This window comes from Buteo buteo, chromosome 1 (genome assembly GCF_964188355.1).
Source record: "Buteo buteo chromosome 1, bButBut1.hap1.1, whole genome shotgun sequence".
NCBI lineage: Eukaryota > Metazoa > Chordata > Aves > Accipitriformes > Accipitridae > Buteo > Buteo buteo.
In genome coordinates this window covers 66,816,040-66,839,821 of record NC_134171.1, presented here as the reverse complement: position 1 = coordinate 66,839,821, position 23,782 = coordinate 66,816,040, and the positions used below count along the sequence as shown (strand labels likewise).

At 38.2% G+C, this 23,782-nt stretch overlaps 1 protein-coding gene and 1 long non-coding RNA gene across 4 annotated transcripts in view; both read right to left on the bottom strand.

Moving 5' to 3' along the window:
- Positions 1 to 1,183: 1,183 nt before the first annotated feature.
- LOC142033967 (uncharacterized) lies at positions 1,184 to 7,446 on the bottom strand. The gene is made up of 3 exons (XR_012651418.1): positions 6,529 to 7,446; positions 5,899 to 6,059; positions 1,184 to 4,178 (listed from the first exon to the last, which is right to left on the bottom strand). It is a non-coding gene; the product is annotated as an uncharacterized LOC142033967 (long non-coding RNA).
- An 11,245-nt stretch (positions 7,447 to 18,691) lies between these two features.
- Positions 18,692 to 23,782, bottom strand: part of PKD2 (polycystin 2, transient receptor potential cation channel) — a 30,542-nt gene continuing 25,451 nt past the window's right edge. For 2 of the 3 annotated variants that reach the window (XM_075034587.1, XM_075034580.1), the window contains exon 15: positions 18,963 to 22,890. In XM_075034587.1, coding sequence (XP_074890688.1) covers positions 22,657 to 22,890 — 234 coding nt within the window. In that variant the 3' untranslated portion in view covers positions 18,963 to 22,656. Of the gene's footprint in view, positions 22,891 to 23,782 lie in introns of all 3 variants that reach the window. The other variant, XM_075034569.1, reaches the window with a different exon arrangement.

Below are 23,782 nucleotides of genomic sequence, written 5' to 3'. Positions count from 1 at the left end.
TTCTCCTCGTACGCAGCCTCTGCATCGTAGCTGAACTACACCAGCGGCCCTGAGCCGAGGTTCTGCCCTGTGAGACGACAGAGAAGGGGAGAATACCTCGCGTGGCGTGGCGTGGCGTGGCATGGCGTGGCGTCGCGCCACCTCCCCCGCCCACACCTTCCGCCAGCTCTCGGTTACAAGGCGCTGGCCGTAAGTTAGCGCCTGGCCAGTCGTTAACCGTTAGTCGGCAGGCGGGCCTTGGATATCCAAGGATATCCGTTTAAACCATTTGAAAACGGAATGATTGCAAGGCAAAGGATGTTACCTGCAGAGTTACGCGTAAACGCATACAAATGCACAGAAGACAACTTTACAGCTCTTTCTTGGGCTGTTAACCGTTGCTTCTGCAATGTTTGCCCTAGTTTGTATGGGTCGTGCATAGTCGCATTTGGAAATTTCTTAGCGCTGTCTGGCTTTTGTTAGTTTTTATATCAACTGATTTTAACTGGGCCAGCTCTTGTGCTAAGAGAAAGCATAAGGTTAACCATAATACAAATTTCTGTTACACTTTCCTATCTCCAAATTTATTAGCATTAGAGTGTATTAAAATAAGTTAATCCCCAGTGAAGTGCGGTGTCCTGACTTCTGCCAGTTTTCCTGCATGTTTTTTCCCTGTGCAAACATGAGGGAGCTCAGCTTCTGCAGAAGGCAGTAAGCACTGTAGGGACGCTAGGACAAGCTGCTGTCACACACCTAGAGCAGCCGAGTTCCTTCTGCCTTTTTCTCCCTGCACTTCAGTACTTTTAATCTTTTTCCTCAACCAGAGTTTCAAGAAACTTACAAGACCTTATTTTCTCCAAGAGACTTTAAGCCACTCCTTCCAGGATGGTTGTAGTTTTATGTCTGCTTCAAAAATTACTCAAGGCAGAGACACAGAACTGGAGAAGCAGTGTGAGCGCACACTCTCCTTTTCTGTCAGAAACACCTGGTGTGGAAGCAGTATGGTATGCAGACCTGGGGCAATGACAAGAGGCAGAGGAGCCAGGTGAAGCAGAATAGGAAAAAACCTACATGGTTCTCCAGCCTCCCTTTGCAAGCCTTGCTGTGACTACCACGGAACGAGGCTTTCTACAACGGTAACCTGTAGCTGTGCTCTGAAACATTTCACTGTGAGTTTTGAAACAAGTGACACAGGTCCTGTGGAATAACATTTTAATCAAACACTACTATTCACAGTTGAACTGCATGAGAGGAAACAGAACAGCGTCCCAAATAAAACCACAAGCTGAGTTTTATCATCTTGACAAAGATACATCCTTGCAGTGAGGTCCTCGCTCTGAGTGAAGTTGTTAACTCCTTCTCTCACAGGCTTTTGCTGTAGCCAGCAGTGACTGCCCTCAGCTGGGACACAGAAGCAGTTCCACCACAGCGGCCAGTTGTTGGAACCTGGCACCGAGAGCTTTCCCACAAGTCTGTTTTCTGTACTCAGACATGGGGTTTCTGCAGAAGCCACTGTTACTTTCCACAACATCTGCTACAGAATTGTGGAGCGGCATTTGAAGTTGTCAAAAAATAGTTGCTATTTTAATAGATATCAAGTAGGTGTTTTTAAAAACATATACCCTTTTTCATTCAGCTTTGTCACAGCTCTGCATAAGTATCCAGCAAATGAACTGACAAGTAAAAGATGAAATAGTCTAATACAGATAAAATTACAGATTCACAGATGCAATAGCACACACTACATTAAATTTTCAATTTCCAGTTTAGCTAGAAGGGGATCTTGTACAGAAAGGTACATAGACGTGAATTTTAGGGAAAAAAAATGCGTGTGACTTTAAGAACACATGCACAAATAGAATAACACACACAAAAGAGATCCTCAATGTTACAAACAGCCCTGAAAAACTGAGAAAAGTAAAGAACTTGCTCGATCATTAATATTTCTGTATTTAGTTATTTGAATGTACTCAGTTGTCAGAAAACAGGTTATGACCCTGTTAAGTTTTAAAATCTGTCTACCTGACTCTTGCATTATAAAATAGTTTGCTGTTAATTTATACTTTCGTAAAATAACTTAAGTTTCTGAAAATAAAAATTTCTTCTTAGATTATCAAGAAACAGTCACCTTAAAACTGTACTAACAGTTTCTCTACATTTACACTGGTATGGCTGAACTGTAAGTCTGACCTCATGTATTTCTATGCGTGTAACTAACAATTAGAACAAAATATGAATGAAATCACACTTTTGTAGTACTCAGGCCTTCTGTTAGTTCTTGACAGATTTTCATTTTACAATATATCAAAATGGACATTCATTCAAATTAACAAAATGAATACACAAATAGAGTAATTCTAGGTTTGTTCTGCAGTGGGATTATAAGACCCAGCCTTAATGCAATCTTGGGATGCACTGGCGTGGCAAATATTCCTAAGTGTTCAAGCAAAAGATTTGTTCCACATCGGCTGTAGTTACTATCTATGGACAGGTCAGCAAGTACCATATGACTATATGATTTTGCTGTGGGTGTATAGATGTAATAACCCTAAGCATCCTACATTGCTCCTGTTCAAGCCCAGACTCTGGACATGTACATTCCATCTTCATGGCACTTCTTTGCTCAGATTAGGCACTTTGATGTTCAGTGACATGATTTGTAGAGCAGAAATATTATTTGTGGTATAAATATAAGTTCAAGACTTTGGCAAGATAGTACAAAGTTAGAAGAGATTGGCAAAATGAAAACCAGGTATCTCAAAATGGCTGTTCCAGCTGTACTTAGTGACTGAATAAATTTTTCATCTGGAGAGAATTCAGCTTTATACTCAGCACAGAAGCTTGAAGTATCTGTCAGCTAAATAGGCAAGCCAATTTTTACTTTGCTTTTACTTCGTCTCATTTCCTTCTCCAGATACCTTTCAGAATGGTTTTGTTTCTTCTTAGGCTAGTAGATATTTTGGCTGCACAGGAGGATGCACATGGACTCTTCGGAAACATTTTGATAAATATACCTCTGGATATGCAGTAGAGGTAAATAACTGCCTTTGCTGTTTATGTCCCCTAAGCAACATATTCTGCATTAAATGAACTGAGTCATTCCATGCAGACTTGCACTGAGATGTCAGGTACCAAGCTTACTGTGAGAAAACCTCTGTATACTAGTTTTCATATAACAGTATTAATATACAAATATATATTGAATATATTTCCATATATTGATATATGGATAATTTATGTACATGGAATTGTTGTTCTATCTCCCATCCCATAATTCCATGGAAAGGATTTGGTTTAGGCTTGAACAACACATCATTTAGGACAGCCTCATTGGGTTAGATATATCTTGAAGTTGTTGCTTATTTGCTCTTTCTTCAAAGTGTCTTTTCTGTTTGAGATTCGGGAGAATAGTCATAGTATTACCTTGTTCTGTGAGATGTGACCCTACCCAGCTTTCTCTCTGCCTTGTTTTTAGGATTTAGCCAATCTCTATTTTTACCTGCTTCATTTACATCTTTATATTTTGTAAACAATACATATGATCTTTTAATAAAGAGATCATAAATATTTCTGGAAAGGAAAAATACTGGTACTAAGCAGTATTTTCTACAAGTCTTCCTTGGGACAACATTTATAATGTTATTTTAGCAATCAAACAATCAACAGGTTCAAATTTTATTTAGTTACTTGTCAGGAGAAGAATTTATCCTCAAGAAATATCATGTGAGCACTAAATCCTAACCTACTCTTTTGCTCACATTTTACATAAGCATTTAAAGTCAATGGCAATATATTTCATAAAAGCTATTTAAACACAGAAAAGGTTATCAGGATTCATACCGCCATGCTTCATACTGCTCAGATTTGCACATGTCCGTGTTATTAGTTATTCACAGCACAATTTCTCGCAGAAGGGAGGGGGGGAAGGATAAATGCAGAGGCTGAATGCCAATTCTGGTTTTTCTTTTACATTCAGGATGTCAAGGCAAGGGAGAACAATCCTCTTTTCCATTCATCCACTCACTATTCCATATTCAGAGTGTTTCATAGCAGGCCAGATATACCATGGCCCTGCTCCTAATGCTTTACAGTATTTCAGATACATTGGTGGGCTTTCAACAGTTGGGGATTCTGGTCACAGTGACAGGCACTGACTAAAACAGACTTAAGCCTTTCACCTTGCACTATGTTGATTGTGTCTGTAAAGAGAAAAATAATTAAATTTTCATTAGAGCCCGTTTAGTTATACAAGATAAATACTACTTAAGTGAGCCGTAGCTCCCTCTTACGGTAAGGTTTGAGATGTTACACTGCTGTGTAAAATGCCTGTCCCCAAGATGAGAGCTTCCCATACAGGGTATGAGGAGTCACTGGTTTCATTAAAATGCGACAGTACTCTGGATTTAAATGACAACATACTTTTTGTTCATTTAATTCAGATACTCCAGCTCTATTATGAAATGGTTTGCAGGAAGCAATTTACCTAAATATTCAGGTATTTGCTCACTGATTCCTGGGGTAGGAAAGGTCTGGTGAATAGTGCTTTGCAGTTAGAATGGCCTGCCTCCATTCTTCCAAGATTTAGTAGGACCCTAGTCAGAATTAAAGGCCAAAGCATCTAAGTGAGTTGCAGCTATTGGGAACACATATTTACAGGTATGTAATTCATTGTATTGATAGTTCAGTTTCTGAGTCAAGGGCCAAAGTCTTCAGGTCAGGATTGGATCTAAAGTTCATAAATAGTTTCAGCGTGTTAGTTCATTCCATTAGAAAGATGGAAAGTTAGAAAGATGACAGTTCAGTTCAGGCAGTGCCAGGGCTTTTCTGGTTTGCTATCAATAGTACTTGTGTTACTGCTCTTTGAAGACTTTTCATAGCATCAGTCTTCGAGCATTCTGCACCCTTTTCTTAAATCTTCCCTTAGTAATTTTTGATGCCCAGTATTATTTCAGTTTTTTGCAGGTTATGAATGCGAGCCATACAACAAACCTGATTTTTTTTTCTGAGTATTACTACTGAAGACTCAGCTGCTGTGGCATTGAAAAATGCACGTGACAGTCCTTCCAGTATGACAAAATGGTTCCTTTATGACAAAAGAACATTTCACAGCTTGAGGATAAGCAACAATAATATGTTATTTGCAAGATGGTAATCTACTTCCAATAGAATTGTAATAATCAATTTTTTGTTAAAAATTTCTGAAGCTATGTTAGTTTTAATGCAAATTTAGAGGATACTTCTAAAAATCTGTATGAGATTTATATAGACAGCTGTAAACAAACTGTCACAGCAGGCAGGTATCATACATAACGAGATGAGACCTGTTACAGAATTCTTTTTTAAGATCTCTCTTCTCCTTTATGTTTGCAAGTGTTTAAAAGCCTTCCAGCATGTCAGCTTCTGCCATCCTTCTCATGAAAAAAGAAAAAATTTGCATTTGAGATTTGAAATTTTTTTACATTTTGTATTTGTATTCTCTTCAAAACACCAACATTTGTATTAAAAAATTTTAAAAAATCTTCACCTTGCCATTCCCATATTCCACTGAAATACTGCACAATATTTCAATATATTGAAACATGATGACTAATTCAAGAATTGGGTCAGTCATTATTAAAATAATTAAAGTGAAGCAGATATTCAAGCTTATATTTCACAGCTTGCATCCATGAGTACTTGTAGATACAATTAAGGCTTGACTGCTTGGCTCAGAGCTGCAAAGACTGTAACATAATACTGTATTTTAACCTCCTAAAGAACTCAGGGGAACTTCTTCACATCCTGAACATAAGAAGTCCTTCGTCAAATTTTGGAAAGCTGAATCACAGCGTTCATCCTATCAACTATGTCCAACATCATTAGAGATGATACCCAAGAGAAATATGTGCTGTGTTAAATAAAAACCACTTCATTTCTTACCTGTGCATCTTCCTTGATAGTTGCAATAATCACAAAATGCTGAGGCATACAGTGAAGGTAACGTGGCTTTATGAATTTCTTATTCCTGCCTCATTTAAGCCTGTCTCATGGAATTGTCCCAGTATGAATTTCAACTTTGATTCCTTCCTTCGTGCAAAAGGCTACAGAGATGCAAATCGAGAAAGATAACAGAGCGTTCAAGGGTACAATCTTCCATCGTGACTGTTTTGTTGAGAATGAAATTAGTTAGAATTTGTGGTTTGATGCTGAAACACATACCTCTGAGAACGCACCATCATTCTTGGTGGTAAAATTCTGATTGTAAAATATAAATCTGTTCAACTCTTTCAGCTGTGTTTTGTATTTACAGATTCAATTGATATTCAATTTCAATTCAGATTTTATCTTTCCAGAACATTCAGAGCTGGGATGCTACTTATAAGTAAATGAAAGTATCTAAGCTTTTGGACAGCTCACAGGATGTTCTAAACTTAACATTTTGATACATATGAATTCAGGATTCTTGCTGACCTAATCACTAATTATTGTATTTCTTTGATGGTAAGATGCAGTGCTGCTGGGGGAAATTAAAGCTTCAGAGTACAAAAACTGGCAGAAAGCGTTCTTTACCTTTAGTTTACTTGCACATTTCTCCTCTTTAAGAAGGAGGAAACAGTGAGGAGATAACAGTGATGTGGTTGTTGCACAGAAATTGGCAGAAGCGGTACTCCAGGTCCTTGTACTAGGCAGAAATGAAAGTGGAATTAGAGAAGCTGTCTTTGGAGAAAAAAACCACATCAGCCCAGATTTAAAACTGTAGAACACTACAGCCCAGGTAGTTGTAAGCTGGTCCTTAACATTTGAACATTTAAAGAGTTATAAGTGTGATCACACAGACTGTGTTCCAATCTGAAAATAAAATTAATTTCAGTATACAACAGTAGCTTCTGAGAAAGGAAATAATCAAATAAAGTTAAACTACTCACATTTTGAACAGAGTTTGACACAGTATCGCACAGATAGTATTTACCAAGAAACTCCTAAACTTTTCTTGCTTTATACTACTCATTTTAGTAGTTGGCCATCTATAAGAATTTATTTACATGAAACAAATGTTTCTTCCTGCACTGTCCAATACTTAACTCTGTATTTCACTCTGCAGAGAAGTAAACATACTGCCTGTATGACTTCATTTCCATTTAAGTGACCCATGTGACCAGAGCAAATCCCAGAGTTGTTGTCCAGGAAGAATTCCTATTCATCTCAATGAAAAAGACAGACTCTGCTACTCCTAAGTGCATTACTTTTTAGCTTATTTGCTCCCAGTGATTTTAATGAGAATGCCTACACACCAATGAACTGACAGCAGTACAATCTAGTCATCAAACTGTTAGCTGAGCTCCGCAACTCTGTAATGAGATTTATAAAAGTCTGTACCTTAGTTGCACGAGCAGAAACTACAGTAGTAGTCATGTCAGACTTCACTGTCACACTATAGGCTTTTTTTTTTTTTTTTAAGATCTATTTTTCTCTTTTTATCCAGCATTCTACTTTCCATATATATCTGGATCAGAAGAAGATAGGACTAATAAATTGCTTGAAGTTGATCACTCATAGCAGACTATTTTCTTGCACTTTGGAAAAATTCAAATCAGCATGGGCGCTAATGCCAACCTGTCCTCATTCAAGATTAAAGTTAGAACAGCAGGCCCACTAAGGCAGAGATGAGAATTTTCCTTTCTTTCTTCATTCCAATGGAGAGGCACACAAATCAAGCTAAGAGAAAGGCAGAAGTGAAAGAATAAATAAAACCTTGGTTCTCCCCTTTTGTTTGGGCACTAACTAGTACAGTTAGATAGCTTGCACAAGCCAGGAGATACATCATCTGTGTAGATACTGTAACACGTACCTTTATGAACAAGGACAGCAGGAAAAAAAAAAGAAGTGATTAGTAGGTGAAGGGAAATGAGACCAGAATCCCTGAGGTTAAAAGGCTTTGAGTATGTGTGTGTGCGTCTGTATGTTGATACTATGGAGATCCTTAATAATTGCTTTGTAAAAGCTTGACCTTGTGACAAGAATTAGACTCTCAAGGATCTCGTAATACCCCAAGGTTAATGGTCCTGACTTGTTTCTCACAATCTTTTCTATCTCCCCACCCTCATTAGGGATGGATTTTACAAGCATTCTTTGAGAGGTACACGGCTCATTAAGCCTTTTTTCATTAATCTGCTCCAAACTGGTCTTGATGTGATCCCTGCTTTCCACTGCAATTGGCTTAGGAGCTGAATTATCCCTGAAATTTGCTCCTTACAGCAGGATCTTAGCGTTAGGGTACCATGGATCAAGTGGTTTATAGTGTTAAGACTCATGCATTGCTTGGGTTTAAAAGTGACAGAACTGCCCGATACCATTGTTTTCCTAAGATTTTTGTCATTTGAACTTAGTCTTAAACAATTGTGATGTACAGAATTTAATCATTCTGATTATATCACTAACTTGATTGAAAATGTGGGTTTGTGTAGGAAAATTGCTGTTTCAGTTTGCTTACATTTAACAGTAAGTGATTTAATCTGGACTATAGGAAACTTTAAAAGATTTACTTATGTTTAGTTTTTATGTGAAATTATTCAGTCTGGTTGAAGATTTTTCTTTTAAATCCTCTGTCTGAACTACACTAAAATAATTACAAATAAATCACAAGCTGAAGGTTGTTACTTTCTAAAGAAGTACTATAATTAAATTGAATTGATTAGTTTGAAGGAAGCTTTATGATAACATTAATCTTGGAAGCTACTGCTTTTAAATTTATTGCTTTCAATACAGACAGTAAGGGTTATTTACATTTTCAGTGCCAGTAACTGAAAGTAATTCCTTGTTCCTTGTAATGAATGCTCCATTTGCTGTAATTAATAGCATAGTGTTGCTAAGTAGCAGGCATTTTTTGTTTTTACTAACCCTTGTTCCTCCTCAGCAAACCAGGGATCTAGTGGGAAGTGTTTTTCTCCCAAATACATTCACATGTCATGTGAGGTACTCATTTCTGACTTGCTCGGTATGAGCATTCTTTTCATTCATTGCCTAAATTACAACTTTTCCATCTGTTTGATCAGTTGTTACAGTCTCCCAGCCATAAATTCCGTTACTAGCAAGCACCGAATGTTATTGCTACATAACAGGCAAGAATAGATATTAAACTGGCTAGCTGATACAGCTAACACCTCCAAGCATGCTGCCCCAGCGCTGCTTGGGATGCAACTTCCTCCTCTTTGACTTACTTTACAACAAGTAACTGACTGAAGTCCAGTTTTCAAAGTAATAGATAATTATAGAAAAGACATGCAATTCCAGTTAGGACTTTTTTTTCAATTGAAAACTGCACCTTTCAAGTGAATTCGAAGAAGCATTTGACAAATGTATGCATTTCTCAATAAAGATGGGTTTAATATACTAAGTCTAGAATCAGTGTTCTCATTTCTATGGCCTTGTTGCAGTTAAAGAATAGGTGCAATTACATCACCTACTAAATAGATTACAAGTAACAGATTTGATGCACAGTTCTCAACAGAATTATCATTTGATTCCGTCGGGATCTAGTCTTGCCACTCACTCATCAGAAGGTGTAAATGGCCTTCATAATCCTTAAGAACATTTACAGAAGAAATCCCCAAAAATGAAACTGTTAGTCAGTGTTAGCATACATCATCCAATTCAAGTGGATCAAGAATATTTAAAACTTATCCAGGTTCCGAATGCCTTACTTTGGAGAAGCCTGAAAAAGCTGTATGTTTGTTTATTAAGAGGAAAAAAGTAAAAGGTATCCTAAGTGCTGATAGCAGCCTAAGGAGAAAACCTGCATTAATTGAGAGCTTTTAATATGCAGAAGGCCACTGACAAAACTGAAATCATTGGTATCCAATTTGGAAATAAACACAGTTTAAAAAAAAACAACAACAAAAATTAAAACTAACTACAGTAACTATAGAAGTAACTAAAGATCTGGTGGATTTCCCATTGCCCTGAAATTTACACATCAAGTTTGAATATGTTTCTGAAACAACTACATTTTATTTATAACACATTAACAAGCTTTGTTAAGGATTTACCATGCGGTAGCCTGTGGTTAATGCTATGTAGAAGTTCAGACTGAGTTATCACAATTTTAGTTCTTAAAACCTAGGAAATACATGAAACTTCAAAATACTACCAATACAAAAACCAAAGCACCTAACAAGGCTTACTGTGTAGGTTTTTTTGTTTTGTTACAAAGGAAGGAGGCTTATCAATCTGAAAGCACTTTGTCCTAATTACAAATAATGAAATAGAGACAAATAGCCTTCACAGACTATGCAAATCATCTGTGTCTAAGACTCATTGAAGAGTGACTTACCTAAGATTACACTGTTACGCTACTAATTAACCTCCAAGGTTGAAAAAATTTGGAATTTAATAAATCCCTTTTTATTGCTTGCTAGTTTGTCTTTATGTTTTTCTTATATTGTGGTTATTATAGCTTTCAACAAGATATTTGCTTTAACAAAGAACACATTTCTTACTTTTTTAGCTACTTCTCTGTAGCTAAAAAAAATTTAATAATAATATCAATTGTTGGAGCAATTTTGTTGGAATAAAGACTTTTTCCAGTGGAATTTGAAACAGGTTAGTAAGCCTGGTGGTCAAACAATTGAATGGCTTTTGATGAAGTAAGCAGAAGGCTAGACACTATAGAAAGCAAATTTCATTTTCAGAATTGCTGCCTTGTTTTCAAAACTTGTGTTAGCAAGTGAGTTATTTAATTGATTCTGTAAAATATTTACAAGTAGTTGGACAACTACAAGATATACACTATTGACTTTTCAAATGACATATCTAAAAGGCCCATGAGTCACACTGACTCAGGGACTGGGTCTTATCTTTCTTGCTACAGACTTAAGAGTTTTGCTGATGAAGTCACTACTACTGGCTGGCTGCTTTGGGCTGCATAAGAAGTGTCATCTTCTTTCTTGACTTCTGTGCTGGTAGATACAATAAAAACCTTGTAGGCCGTATATTCACTATCTGTGAGGAAAGACACCTGTTTAATTTGGGTTTTCTGAGAGGCATTGAGGGAATCATACTTGTAGAGTAGCATCCTACTGAGGTAGAGAATGACAACCCATTCTGCAAGGAATTTGGACTATGAGGAAGCATGTAAGCCACTGAAGCCAAATCTGAACAAAAGGTACAGAACTAGTTAGCTGGCTCCTGTCTGGTTTCAGCATAGAGACGCATTTTTAGCACAAGACAAAAAGATCTTTCTGTTATTACCAATACAGTTACTTCTTGTATTTTATTCTACTGTAAACATGTCCCACTGCAATATCTTCTGCCTCAGTAACTAAAAAAAAAAAAAAAAAACACCTGCACAACTAAGTTGTGGCTTTTAATTGTTCTTTCTTTAGAATCAGTGCTTATTCTTTCTTACCACCAGTGAGTATATGCTTATCCAAAAAATAAACCAGTAAAGAGATTCACAATTCAGGAGGTTGTTCCAGCACAGAGAATGGATTAAAAAAAAAAAAACCAACATAAAAGCCACAAAGAATTTATGTCAGGTAGACACTTGATGTTGACAGCCAATAAAGATACATCCACTAGAGAATAAAGAAAGAAAAGAATTCATTAAGATAGCAACATCACAAAAAAAAATTAAATAACATATGTCTATCTCTGTTCATCACAGCGACTAAATAGTTACAGATTGAGAGCTCAAAATGACACAGTTTCTTTACATGTGGGAACAGATGGGTAAATTCAAGGGCAGCAAGTAGTCTCCCCTAGATATTGTCAGGCAAGTATTTTGAAGTACAGACTGTAGAGACTACTATCAAAAGCCAGAAGACAAGAGGAAGAGTCAGATAATGGAGATGCATGGATATCTGAACCAGAAGTTACACAGTTTCTGGAAATGATAGAACAGTGAAACTTTTTTTCAACTGAATGAATGTAATATGCTTTAGAGTCTAGAATATTAATAATTCCAAACCACCCTTGTAGAGGAAAAGCATCTCTGTCCAGAAGTTCTTCAGAATTTCTTAATCATGGGTCCCTTCCAACCCAGACTCTTCTGTGATTCTCTGATTCTGTATCAACAAATTCTTGGCTTGAAAATGTAGTTGAAATGACTTATTCTCAAGGCATTCCACAGAAAGTTGCAAGGGAAATTAAAAATAGTAAAAAGGCAATGTAGTGCCTCAACAGATGGCTAAAAGAAGAAAGACTGGAAACAAATACACAGTTTGAAAAGTGCAAGAGCAACGACAATAGAATTTGAGGCATGGAAAGGCTGTGAGATATACTAACAGACTGAACAGACTGGGATGATTTAGTCCCAATGTATTTATTAAGCAGTATTGGCAATATAAATCAATTTTTAAGCTTAGCTGGTAGGATCAGTCTCAGCAGTTCTTTTAACAAGTTTTTAATATAGTTAATGTAATTAAAACAAACAAACAAACAAACAAACAAAGTTTTAGGATTCAGATGATTCTGTTTCTTTGAGAATCACTGTCCTTGTGTATATAGTATACCTACTTTGCTACTGAAATAAGATCCTAAATTGATTGTTTTTATGTTCTAGACATAAGTATATAAGTGGATATTACAGAGTGGCTTCTTATTTCTTCTCTAAAATACTGGCTGATTTAATACCCAGCAGGACTTTGCCAAAGAATCATCTTCACATGGATAAATTATTTCACAACAGACAAGTATTCTGCAAAAGTAAAATGCATCAGTACAATCCTTACCTATCCAGCAGTTTTGTGCAACCACGTGCTATTCTAATTACTGTTCCTTACACAGAAGCAGCCCTCCTCCCATCTTTATCTTCTTTCTCAACAAGCTTCAATTAAAAATAATTTTTTGAGTGTAAACAACAACAAAAACATGCAACACTGCAAGCCAAACCAGAAAGCTCTGGCCTGGTGAAAGACCAACTAATGTTTTTATTTTAAAGGTTTCAAGCCAAAGTTGCAGACTTCTTCACCATGATGATTACTCTCATCCTAGCACCTCTACAGCCAGTTTGATGGCTCTAGCAAAAGCATCTGGACAAAATGTGGTGAGTGTTGCTAATTTCCTGATAAACATTTACTTTGTTTTTATGATTGTGAGTGCTAAAAGATTTTTCAGTTTCTTCCCCTGCATCTTTGATATGACACACAATTAGACTACTTGAAAAAATAATTTCTAACATACACTTTAAAACAACTCAGTGCAACCCCCTGGAAATTTGCAGTATGTTTACAGTATTATTTGGAACAATGTCTGACATCGCTGTCACATTTGCCACACTGCAAATCTGACGCCTGTAATACTTGAAAAAGAGCATGTCAAAAGGGCACAGGTGCCTTGTGCAGAAGAAAACTTATATTTGATGCTCGGGCCTTGTTACTGCTTCTGCAGTCTCTGTTATTTTACACTTAGGCCTTTGATGAAAGCACTTCACAACCATATCACCAAGGCTGTGCAATTTCTGAAGTGCTGCCATACCGTTGAAAACCATCCTTATCCAAAAAGATAAAGACATTGCATGGAATTGAAATAATCACAAAATGAGGATAAAAGAAGTCATCAGACATACTGATTAACCCATACAGCTCACGAACCCAAGATTAGGCAGGTCAAAATGTGTTCATAGACCCAGACACCTTCTATCAGTTCTTGCCCCAGTTTTTGAATGCATTCCTGCTGCAGAAATCCAAACATCACTAGTGCCTAACCTAGCCTGTTAAAATAAATGAGCAAATCGTGCTTCTCCAGTCTTATGTATATCCTTCATACTTTGAGAGAAATAATCTTTGCCTTTTGAGTCATGCTGTCTAAGCAGACCATTTCATTCTCAAGAAAGCTGCCTTGCCAATATTCTAGGCACCCTTCTTCTTCAAAGAATACAACACTGCAATTGTTCCCTCACTCTCCAGTATTATGAAAGAGCCACCTGCCTCCTGTAACGCACTGATTATATTTCCATTGACCTAGTGGGCAGAGAGTCACATGCTTAGGATGCAATACCCTGCTCTGTATGACTGCAGACAGGCACCTCAGGTAATGTGATGAAAATTGTTTCTAGACGCAAACTGGCATCAGTCCAAGGTGAGTCAAACCTCTCCAAACAATCCCTGTTATGGATTTGTAGTTACATATTTTCTGTCTGCAGATTTTCTCTGGGATGCTGATAAATTTTAGAAGCATTCAGATTTTTCTTTCCTGGATGAAAAATTTCAACATTCCTTGCTACAGCCTAGTAGTGCTAGCTTTTCTGCACATTTTATTAAAATAATCTTCCATAAGACACCACCATTTAATTTGGAAAAAAAAGGGCAATGGTTTTCTAATATTAACTGGTAAATGCTATTTTCATGAACATCAACTTGCTGTCTCTTGAACATTCAGTGAAGTGCAATCACTCACTTTGTGTTTAGCTGTGTATTTTTACACAAAAGGTATAGCACAGGATGAGAAAGTACAATCTGATAACTTAAATAGTAGCAATGCCAACAAAGACTTCTGGAGTTGCTCCCCTGTATCTTCCATGTGACACACTTCTATTTTCTAAATAATCCGTGTCTGTGGGATTATGGTTCTTACAGACATGAACAACTTCCTTCAATCTAAGTATTTCCCTCCCTTTTTAAATGAGTTCTCCTTCTGTCAGATAAAGCTTACATTCATCTCACCGCTAGCTATCAAAAAAGAGAAAAGTCTTCTGAACATAACATAAATGGTTTTTCTCTCCCAGTCTGAGTCTCCCTCCTATTGCTTGCTGGGCATGAATTAATAGCCAGTTAGACAGTTAACACCCTTGCCAAACCTGTTTCTTCACTTAATTGTTTTAAACAACTAAACCAGGAAACCCAACTGGCTTTTATTATACAGCTCTAACATCATAAGAACATTGAAAGAAATGGAAATTTCTTACTGGGAGAAATGTGCTACTCGTGCAAGGATTCCTTCCCTGCCTTCTGGGGGTCGCAATGACAAAGCAATCATTTTTCCAAAATGGAACCTGGAAGTTCTTGCAAGGGGACTTGCTACCTGTCTAGAAAAAAGGGGAGAAGTGTCACAGTTTTTAGGCAAATTATCTGTGCTCGTTTCTAAAGCCATGCTTCAGTAAATCCACCTCAGTCCTTGGTAAGCATTACTATGAAGAAATGGATCATATTGGGAAAGGAATTCCTGCTAAAGGAATCTCCTTCTCTTGACATTTACCTGGCTTAGCAGGACTAATGGGCCAAGCACAGCTAGTATCTTAGCAGTAACAGTATTCAAAGCTCAGTAACATATAAGTTTTAAAACCAGAACAGCTGCATGCCTTTTCTATCTGGTAAATGTGAAAACCCACTTCAATCAAGAGCTTTTCAGGTCTGGGGCTGTCTCCTCCTGCGTCAGGAGATGGTTGGGAGGGAGCGAAGAGGCTGAGTGCTGCCAGCTGGGGAAGGAGACCGCCCGGCAAGCCCCAGGGCTGTGTCGCTGGCTGGAGTCCACTCTTCCTCGGGGTCCCCAGCTGTGGCCCCTGGCAGCTCACAGCTAAATGCTGAGCGTTTCCAACACTTGCCAGGTCTGCCTTCCTGGAGCTTAAGGTTTCTCACCACCGCATCTCTCGGCATACAGCTGTCTGTAACTGGGGAGTCGGGGAACTTTCAGCGGCCGCCTCAGCTGCAGGGAAAGCTGACAGCAGTACAAAAGCATGCTAACCTCAGATGTTGGAATGAACCGGTAATTGTAAGTTTAGCCTGAAAGTAGCATTTTTTTGTTTTGAGTGTTTCTTGGAGTTTTCATCATATCGCTCTCCATGTGACAGTGAAAAGCAGCAGCCTGTGCAGGCACACTTGGGCATTTCTGGCAGTCAAGGCACTGTTAAGAGTATTTTGAAAAATACCTTAAATGTGACTTACCTGAAAACAAAGCCCAACTCTTCTCAGTGGAAGGATTTTTTTCAAAAGTAGAAGTTTTAAAATCTGGACAGCAATTAAACAAATTCTAGCTCTATAACAGTTTAATATTGTTGATTTTTTTTTTGCATGAATAGTCTTTCAACGACCACTTAGACCTTGTGAATATCTGCTAATCTTTTTTTACTCATTTCAAGGCTTTGCAAACGAATGAATTTACTAGTCTACACTTTTGTCAAAACATCACCAGCAAAACTGTGGCTGATGCAAATTGTCACCATCAGTCCCTTGGCAATCTAAGTATTGCATTTATTACTAAGAACTTTTTGAGAGCCACACAAACCCAGTACACTCCCTGAGTCTCAAAAAACTTCTTGCTCTCTTCCTAGCATCCCACTGCTGGTAGGCCTGCTCCAAAATACCCGAACACCTGGCTGCAGAAAAGCTACTCTCATGCTAAGCCCAAATTCAGGTCTGTTACAAAAGGTCCAAGTTTTCTGCCTTCAGGCCTGCTCTTTGCTTCCTGGGATGCAGTTTCAGTCTCCCCAAGCATTCCTTGGAGTAGAAGCAAAGCAGAGGAGCTGCCAGAAATCTCCAGTCCAAGCGTTGAAGAATAAGTCAGAGATTTAGAATGGTCTGACTATTTTGTGCAAGGTGTATTTTGTATATATCAAATTAACAAGTAAGGCCGTCATCAGAAAGGCACACCGTTGGCATTGATAGAGTAAGGACACCCCAGAAAAATTAGGCCTTGATGTTTTGAGGATGCTTCGTGTGCATTGCCAACTTGGCAAGAATACTCAAGGTACATCAGAGAGAAAAGAAACGTTAAGGATAATTGGACCTAAGAAACATGTAGGATGTGACTGATAAAAGGAAACATGCTGCCCCAGAAGGCGCCAAAGGCCAGATGATTGCCAAAGAAGCATGAACTGGGGAAAAGGTAAACGTGGTAGGGGGAGAGCACAACCTCCAACTCAATTCCAGGCTGGAAGAACTTGTTCCCCCACAGCTGCAAGGAGCATGTGTGCTAATCTATATAGCAAGTGAGGCTAATTTAAATATAACTGGCCAATAGTAAATGAGATGGTGACTACTAACCCATGAATGTAAATTTAGGTGGGTTTTTAATAATGATGTAACAGAATAAATACATTGTTTTTCTTTGGTATGGGGTGCTAGCTTTGTGGAATTACCACCTAGCACCCATCTTTGCGCAAATATGAAATAAATAATGTCTCTGAGTGTGTGATTATTGGCTCGCTGCACACTAGGTAACGAATCCACTTTTCAGACAACACAAGGAAAACTTCCTTGTGATCCCACTGCTGTTTTAGCGTTACTGACACTTAAGCACCAGCACGTCTGTAACAGTCCTTTTTTGAACCAAGATGGGACCAGTTGAATTTGTGTATTAATGCATCAGGGTGAGGCAACACATATAAAAGAGAAAAAACTCTTTTGAATGTCAGTCTACCACCCAAATCATTAAGCTGTCCCTCTGCCTTTCTGTACCTATTTTGCACGATCAGTGATTAAAACCCAGAAGGACCATTATGGCACAGGAGGTACTCAGACTTACTGTGAAATCAGAATCAGAAATCTTCTAATGCACTCCTACATTCCTGAAAACAAGTCAGAATCCAAGCTGCTACTTTTGTTAAGATTGCACAAAGGGAAAAAAGTTTGACAGCTTTTTTGCATTTCTCCATTGTAGAAGATTGGTTTGTTTTGCAAACTGTTTGTTTTCTTTTGAAATAGAATGTTCTATCTTTTATGGAAGACCCAGAGCACAAACTAAACTCTTACTGAAGGGGTATATAGCAGTGATGCTTTATTCTATCTAGCATGCTTTAGTAAATTATATTTCATTATTTGTTTGCTAGCAATTAAGAACTGATTTTTCTTCCAGCCATCCACAGCATCTTTCAGGTATAAACAGGGCATAATCTGAGTTACTACTAAAAAAATGTGCAGAAGACAACTGCACTTCTGAATTAATTCAGTTTGTGTGCAGAAAGGGAAGAAAGGTTTGCAAGCATCAGAATTTCAGCAATTCAGTTGGGAAAGAGATTGACACAACTCAAGCGTCTCTGAAATGTTATGCTCTGCCTTCCCTCTTGAAAGTGGTGCTGCTTATGTATCTTCCTGCTACCGATTACCTGTGTTTCCTAGGAGGCTTGTTGCTGCCCTGGGGACCCCAGCAGGGCCAGAGATGCTGTATGGGGAGGGGCCAGGGACACAGCATAAACCTTCTCCTGAAGGAGTGCTTGTGAATGGACCCTGGAGAAGGACTCCTCTACCTCCAGTTGCCATCCTCTTTGCTCACACTGCATGTTCTATATAAACGAGGAAGCAAAAAAGCCCCATGGGTGCCTAAATATACAAATAAAAATTACTTGCAAATGTTTTATCATAATGTTAACTTTTTTCCCTTTTTCTCAGGTTTTTTTCCTGTTTAGATTTACTGGAGAAGAGTATTTGAACAGACAAGGCATCCAAATGATGCCCATGGGCTGTGGAAGAATTATGTGGCTCTTATTCCAAACATGCATCTGAAACTGCACTTCCTGAAGAGATTTTCAAAAAGTCAGCAACACTGTAGCACACACACGGTATTAAATAAAAAAAGCTTCCCACTTCCCACACACTGTGACTTTTATAGTGCACTAACTAAAGGCTTAATATAGTTAATAAACTCAGTATGTATGTATTTCACTACTGAGATGGATTTACATTAAGCATTCAATTTTCATTAATACGGTGTAATTTTGACCTGGTGAGACAACTGCCCAGACAGAACGATGGGGCTTATATGTGAGCCTGGGATTTCCAAGGACCATTCAACCCTCCAGATGCTGTAGGATTCCCTGAAACAAAGAGAAAAAATAAAAGGGAATAGAGAAGTTTATTACTTCACAGTTGCTGTGTAAGTTAAGGGACAAAGTTATTAGCAGTCAGAGCTGCTACCTGAAATAGCAGAAAATAGACCTGTGCATTTGCACAAATGCAAATGTGAAATAAGGTGTTAAAAAAAAGTACTGTTTGGTCAATGAAGCAGTAGGATCAGCCCAGTCCTTTCTGTTCATTTACACCCTGTACTCCCTTTTTACATTATTAGGTAATCTGAGAATAAGGTATGGGATAGAAGTAACACACACAAATAAAATGTAGGATTCTTAATGTTTCGTTATAAACAAACCAACTGTATGGCACAATGTTTGCTTTATAGATTATGTAAAATGTTTATTAGGAAGTAAAGTGCTCAGTTTTACAGATCAATACATTCTTGATCATTGTAGAAGACTTGCATAATTAACAGCTTCCTAATAAGACCAAACACTGTAAATTACTATGCAAAAACTTTACCTTTGTAATAAGTGACAAATGATATTATAATCTGAAGTTGAAAAGTGAAATAATAAAATGTTTGTAACATTTGTCAAGTGGCCATGCACTTGCTGCAAGGCCTATTGTCAACACACACGGGTACCCCATGAAAACTTACTGCACTTCAAGATGAAGTTTGTTATTAAGTAACGACACGTTACAGAAATATACCTCAACAAATACAGCTATGAATGCAAACATTTCATAATAAACATATACTACAAATAAAAGATGAACTGCCTGATTGAATTTACATTTTGAAAGATACATTTTTACAGGAAACCTATTTAAAGCCATACTGATTGGTTTAGTTTTGCTTTCTTTCCCCCCAGGAAGGCCCTGCCTCACCAACAGATGACCACTAGATCACTTCTGCACACTCCCCAGTCCCTGCTGCCATAAGCTTCAGTATGCCACAGGCTTTACAGGCCACAGGCACAAGCCATAACACAAGATATTCTTAGTAAGGTTCCAGCTGACGGCTGCAGAACTCAAGTTGGGTCATTTGGCCGAAGTCATTGATTTTAAGTACATGATTATTTAAATACTATCTTAGCATTTAGGTAACCCTTGACCCTAGAAACCCAACATCAGTTACGTTACACACATGTAATTAGCTGGCATGCCTCAAAGTTTAAGCTGTAAATCATGTCACATACCAACACACTACACATTTTGGATATGAATATAAAGACAAGGCTATGTATATTTAAATTGCTTTATATTGTATTTTCTGTTTTCCTTACACACCAGCTAGCCATGTGTACAGCTAGATTTTTTTTTTTTTAATTTGTTTGTTTGTTTGAAGTCAGAAACACCAGTTCAACACAGAAAAGCTTTCCTCAGGAAGGTCTGTAAGGTCCAAAAACTTTCAATCAAGGCAAGACAGAGCTTAGTCTGAGTGTCTCTCGTTTCACACAAATGCCCTAACCATTGAGCTGTGCACCATTTTCAGAAGTTAACAGGGTCTCTTGTGAAAGAGTATGAATTTCTTCCTAGTACAGGACAAAATAACCCACAGAAAGAAAAAATACTTCACAAGAATCACAGCCTGTTTTCGCACTTCATTCTGTTCTCAAGCCAAAGCTACTAAGAAATTCCAATGTCCACTGTCCTGGTTTTGGCTGGGATAGAGTTAATTTTCTTTCTAGTAGCTGGTAAGGTGCTATGTTTTGGGTTCAGTATGAGAAGAATGTTGATAACACACTGATGTTTTCAGTTAGTCTAAACACTACTTAGCAACAAGTCAAGGATTTTTCAGCTTCTGATGCCCAGCCAGCAAGAAGGCTGGAGGGGCACAAGAAGTTGGGAGGGGACACAGCCAGGGCAGCTGACCCAAACTGGCCAAAGGGATATTCCAGACCATGTGATGTCATGCCCAGTATATAAACTGGGGGGACTTGGCCTGGGGGTGCGGATCACTGCTCGGGAACTAACTGGGCATCGGTCAGCAAGTGGTGAGCATTGTGCATCACTTGTTTTGTATATTCCAATCCTTTTATTATTATTATTATTATTTTCATTTTATTATTGTTATTATTATCACTATTTTTTTCTTCCTTTCTGTCCTATTAAACTGTTCTTATTTTAACCCACAAGTTTTACTTTTTTTTTCCTGATTCTCTCCCCCATCCCACTGGGGGGCGGGGGGGGAAGTGAGTGAGCAGCTGCGTGATGCTTAGTTGCTGGCTGGGCTTAAACCATGACATCCACCTTGGACTTCCTCCTGCTCCACCTTACATTAATTAAGTTTCTGGGCATATGGTTTCTTGTAAACTTAAAACAGGAAAGGCATGAAGTCTATTTAGTTTTAGCAAATTCTCCGGTTAGAGGGAAGGCATTCTGGGTCATTGTACATCCAGCCAATGCAGTTGTACGAACATACGCAAGATGTAAGCTTTGCTTAAGCAGTACTACCACAAGAATGAGGTGCTAACCCTGGCAACAACTGCTTTTTGAAACAGAAGGCACCAACATAACATACACAAGCTACTTATACTTTGTTAAATAGGCATTTTTTCCTCTATATACCTTACTAACAGCTAATATGTGTTCGACTATGTAGCTTTCCATTTTCATTTACACCAACTCTGTCTTTAAATACAAGACAACTGCCATCTTCAGGAAAAATGCACAATTGACAACCTCCCTCCTAAATCGGCATTCCACATAGCGAATATTGCTAGGCAAAACTACAAACTCCATGCCTCAATGCTTTCTATAGGAAGCCAATGTAATTTCAGTGTTGCAATTCCTTTCAAAAGCAAAGCTTCTTTGACACGGAAAGCAGAGGAAATGAAATACTAGAAGTCATTGATTATACTACAAATACCTTTCCAAAGGAATCACATGTTGCACCTCAGTAGAAAAGCCTATGTAGAAATATGCCTAGTAATTTTACAAGCAGTTCTGTTAAATGTAAATACAGACTACATAGTCGAGACATGATTAGAACTTCACGAGATTAGATTTTCCCAACTGTCAGCAACTTCTCTGCCCCCTTCCCTGTCACACCCAAGGAAGAGTGTCCTTCAATTTTGCGTGCTTTTAAATAATGTATTTTCTGCAAAGCAACCATATTTACCTAAGAACCTGTGGAATGTTTATCCCAGGAACACCGAGATCATGAAAGCATAGCATTAAAAAATGGGCACTTTGCAACAAAGCTGAAAATGATTACGTTAGTTGGGTGTGAAGAGGCAGTTCTCAAATATTACTTCTGAAATGCTAATGAAATGCAAAAACATGTAATGCATACAGTTTCCATTGCGGAATAACGTGATTTACAGTTGTACAAGCTAAGTGCATTTTCTTCTGTTTAAGAAACATAGTATTTCTCAAAACAGACATTTAAGTTAATCAAAATGTTCGTACACCAAGAATAACTCAAAAAAATAGGTAGAAACTCAAAATTAAAAAAAAAAGTGCTGTTTTATTTCTTTGAAAAGTGTCGGCTGTTATAATGAATGAAACAATAAACTGATGCCATCTCCTTTTAAAAACTGCTTTAAAAAAGCATTTAAAAATCCTGTTTTCTAATAGAAAACAGAAAACACACAGCCTTTCATTTGAGTGTTTTAGCCACAGCGCATCATTTTGTCTGAAGCTTGCTGCCCTCATGAAAGTATTCCCCATAATACATGTATGGAACCAAAATTCTGTCTAGGTGGATTTTGTCATACCTGGTTTCCATTCTGTCTCCTCCATTTTCATTTCCAAGGCTGACAGTCTCACTGTTGGTAACTTGAATATGACACATGGCTTACATAGGTCTGAAAATGCCTTATGAAGACAATATTTACTTTTGCCACCAGTGAAAATTAACCTTAGTGGTTTGATCAGGATGATCACCTCATGCTGGGAAACAGTGAAGGAGCATATTTGCTGGCTTAATACTGACCTGAAACATTTAGAATCACCTACAAAGTTAATCCTACACATGTATGTTATTGCCCCCATTTCCTCCTCCCCCATCTATACCATCTGACTGGGAGGAAGATGGCCGAGAGTTCCTCGAGCGAGGCTGGCCGTTCAGTCCGAGTGGTGTTCCCAAACGATGGCTCATTTGGGATGCCGTATCATCCGATTCCCATCGCTCCAACTCCTCTCGCACAAGTCGCTCCATTTGTTCCCTGTGGATTTCATTGTCACGACCCAGCCTTTCATCCTAAACAGATTAAAAGGCACAAGCTGGAAGCACAGCTTCCAAACTGCAGTCTAAGCAAAACCCTATACAAACATGGGAAATTCTTATACCACTCAAATATTTCCATAGGCTAGTGAAGAAATGCAGCTATTGCAGTAAATTGTTTTCTTTCCAGTGATGTAACAGGTTGTCACCTTCCCGTATGAAAGTGCAAACTGTATTAAAGTTTCTAATATTTAAATCCACTTCCAGAAATGTAAAATATACTGAGGAAAGCACACCCACAAGGATGCTCCATAGCAAGAATCAAGCAGAATTATTGACTGGAACAACAGTAACAGCCAGGAACACCGTTATGTATGACAGGGCAGCTACAAGTCTGACCTACAAAACCCACAAAGACAGGCCATCTCACCCACCTCTTAACAGTCCGGTTCTGGCTGTTCTTGCCCCATCAGGAAGCTGACAGGTTTTTGCATCCACAGAAATAACACGTTTGTCCCACAGGCCACTTCCAAAGGGCCCTCAAGAAAGAGAGGGTGGGAGGGGAGGCAATAGAAGCTAGATATTCCTGGTGACAGAAGTGACCTGCTTCCACCTGCCATACGCAATCCCAGAAGCCACATGGGAGAAGAAGAGCAGGTTGCACAGTCCTGCTGGGCTGGATCCCCCAGACTCTTAACAGACTAGTCCATAAAAAGCTTTGTATTAATCCCAACAGACACCAAGGGATAAACAAGCTGATTCAGCAACTACCGAACACCACTGCTGTTCAGTTCAGGGTTTAAATGGTGCTCTATTGCCTGACTGTGACACAGTCCTGCTATAAGATGGGTTGTTGTATTTGAAACTTGCATCATGTCCCTAACATTTCATCTTTTAAATTTCATGTTTTCCTAACACAAAACTGAAA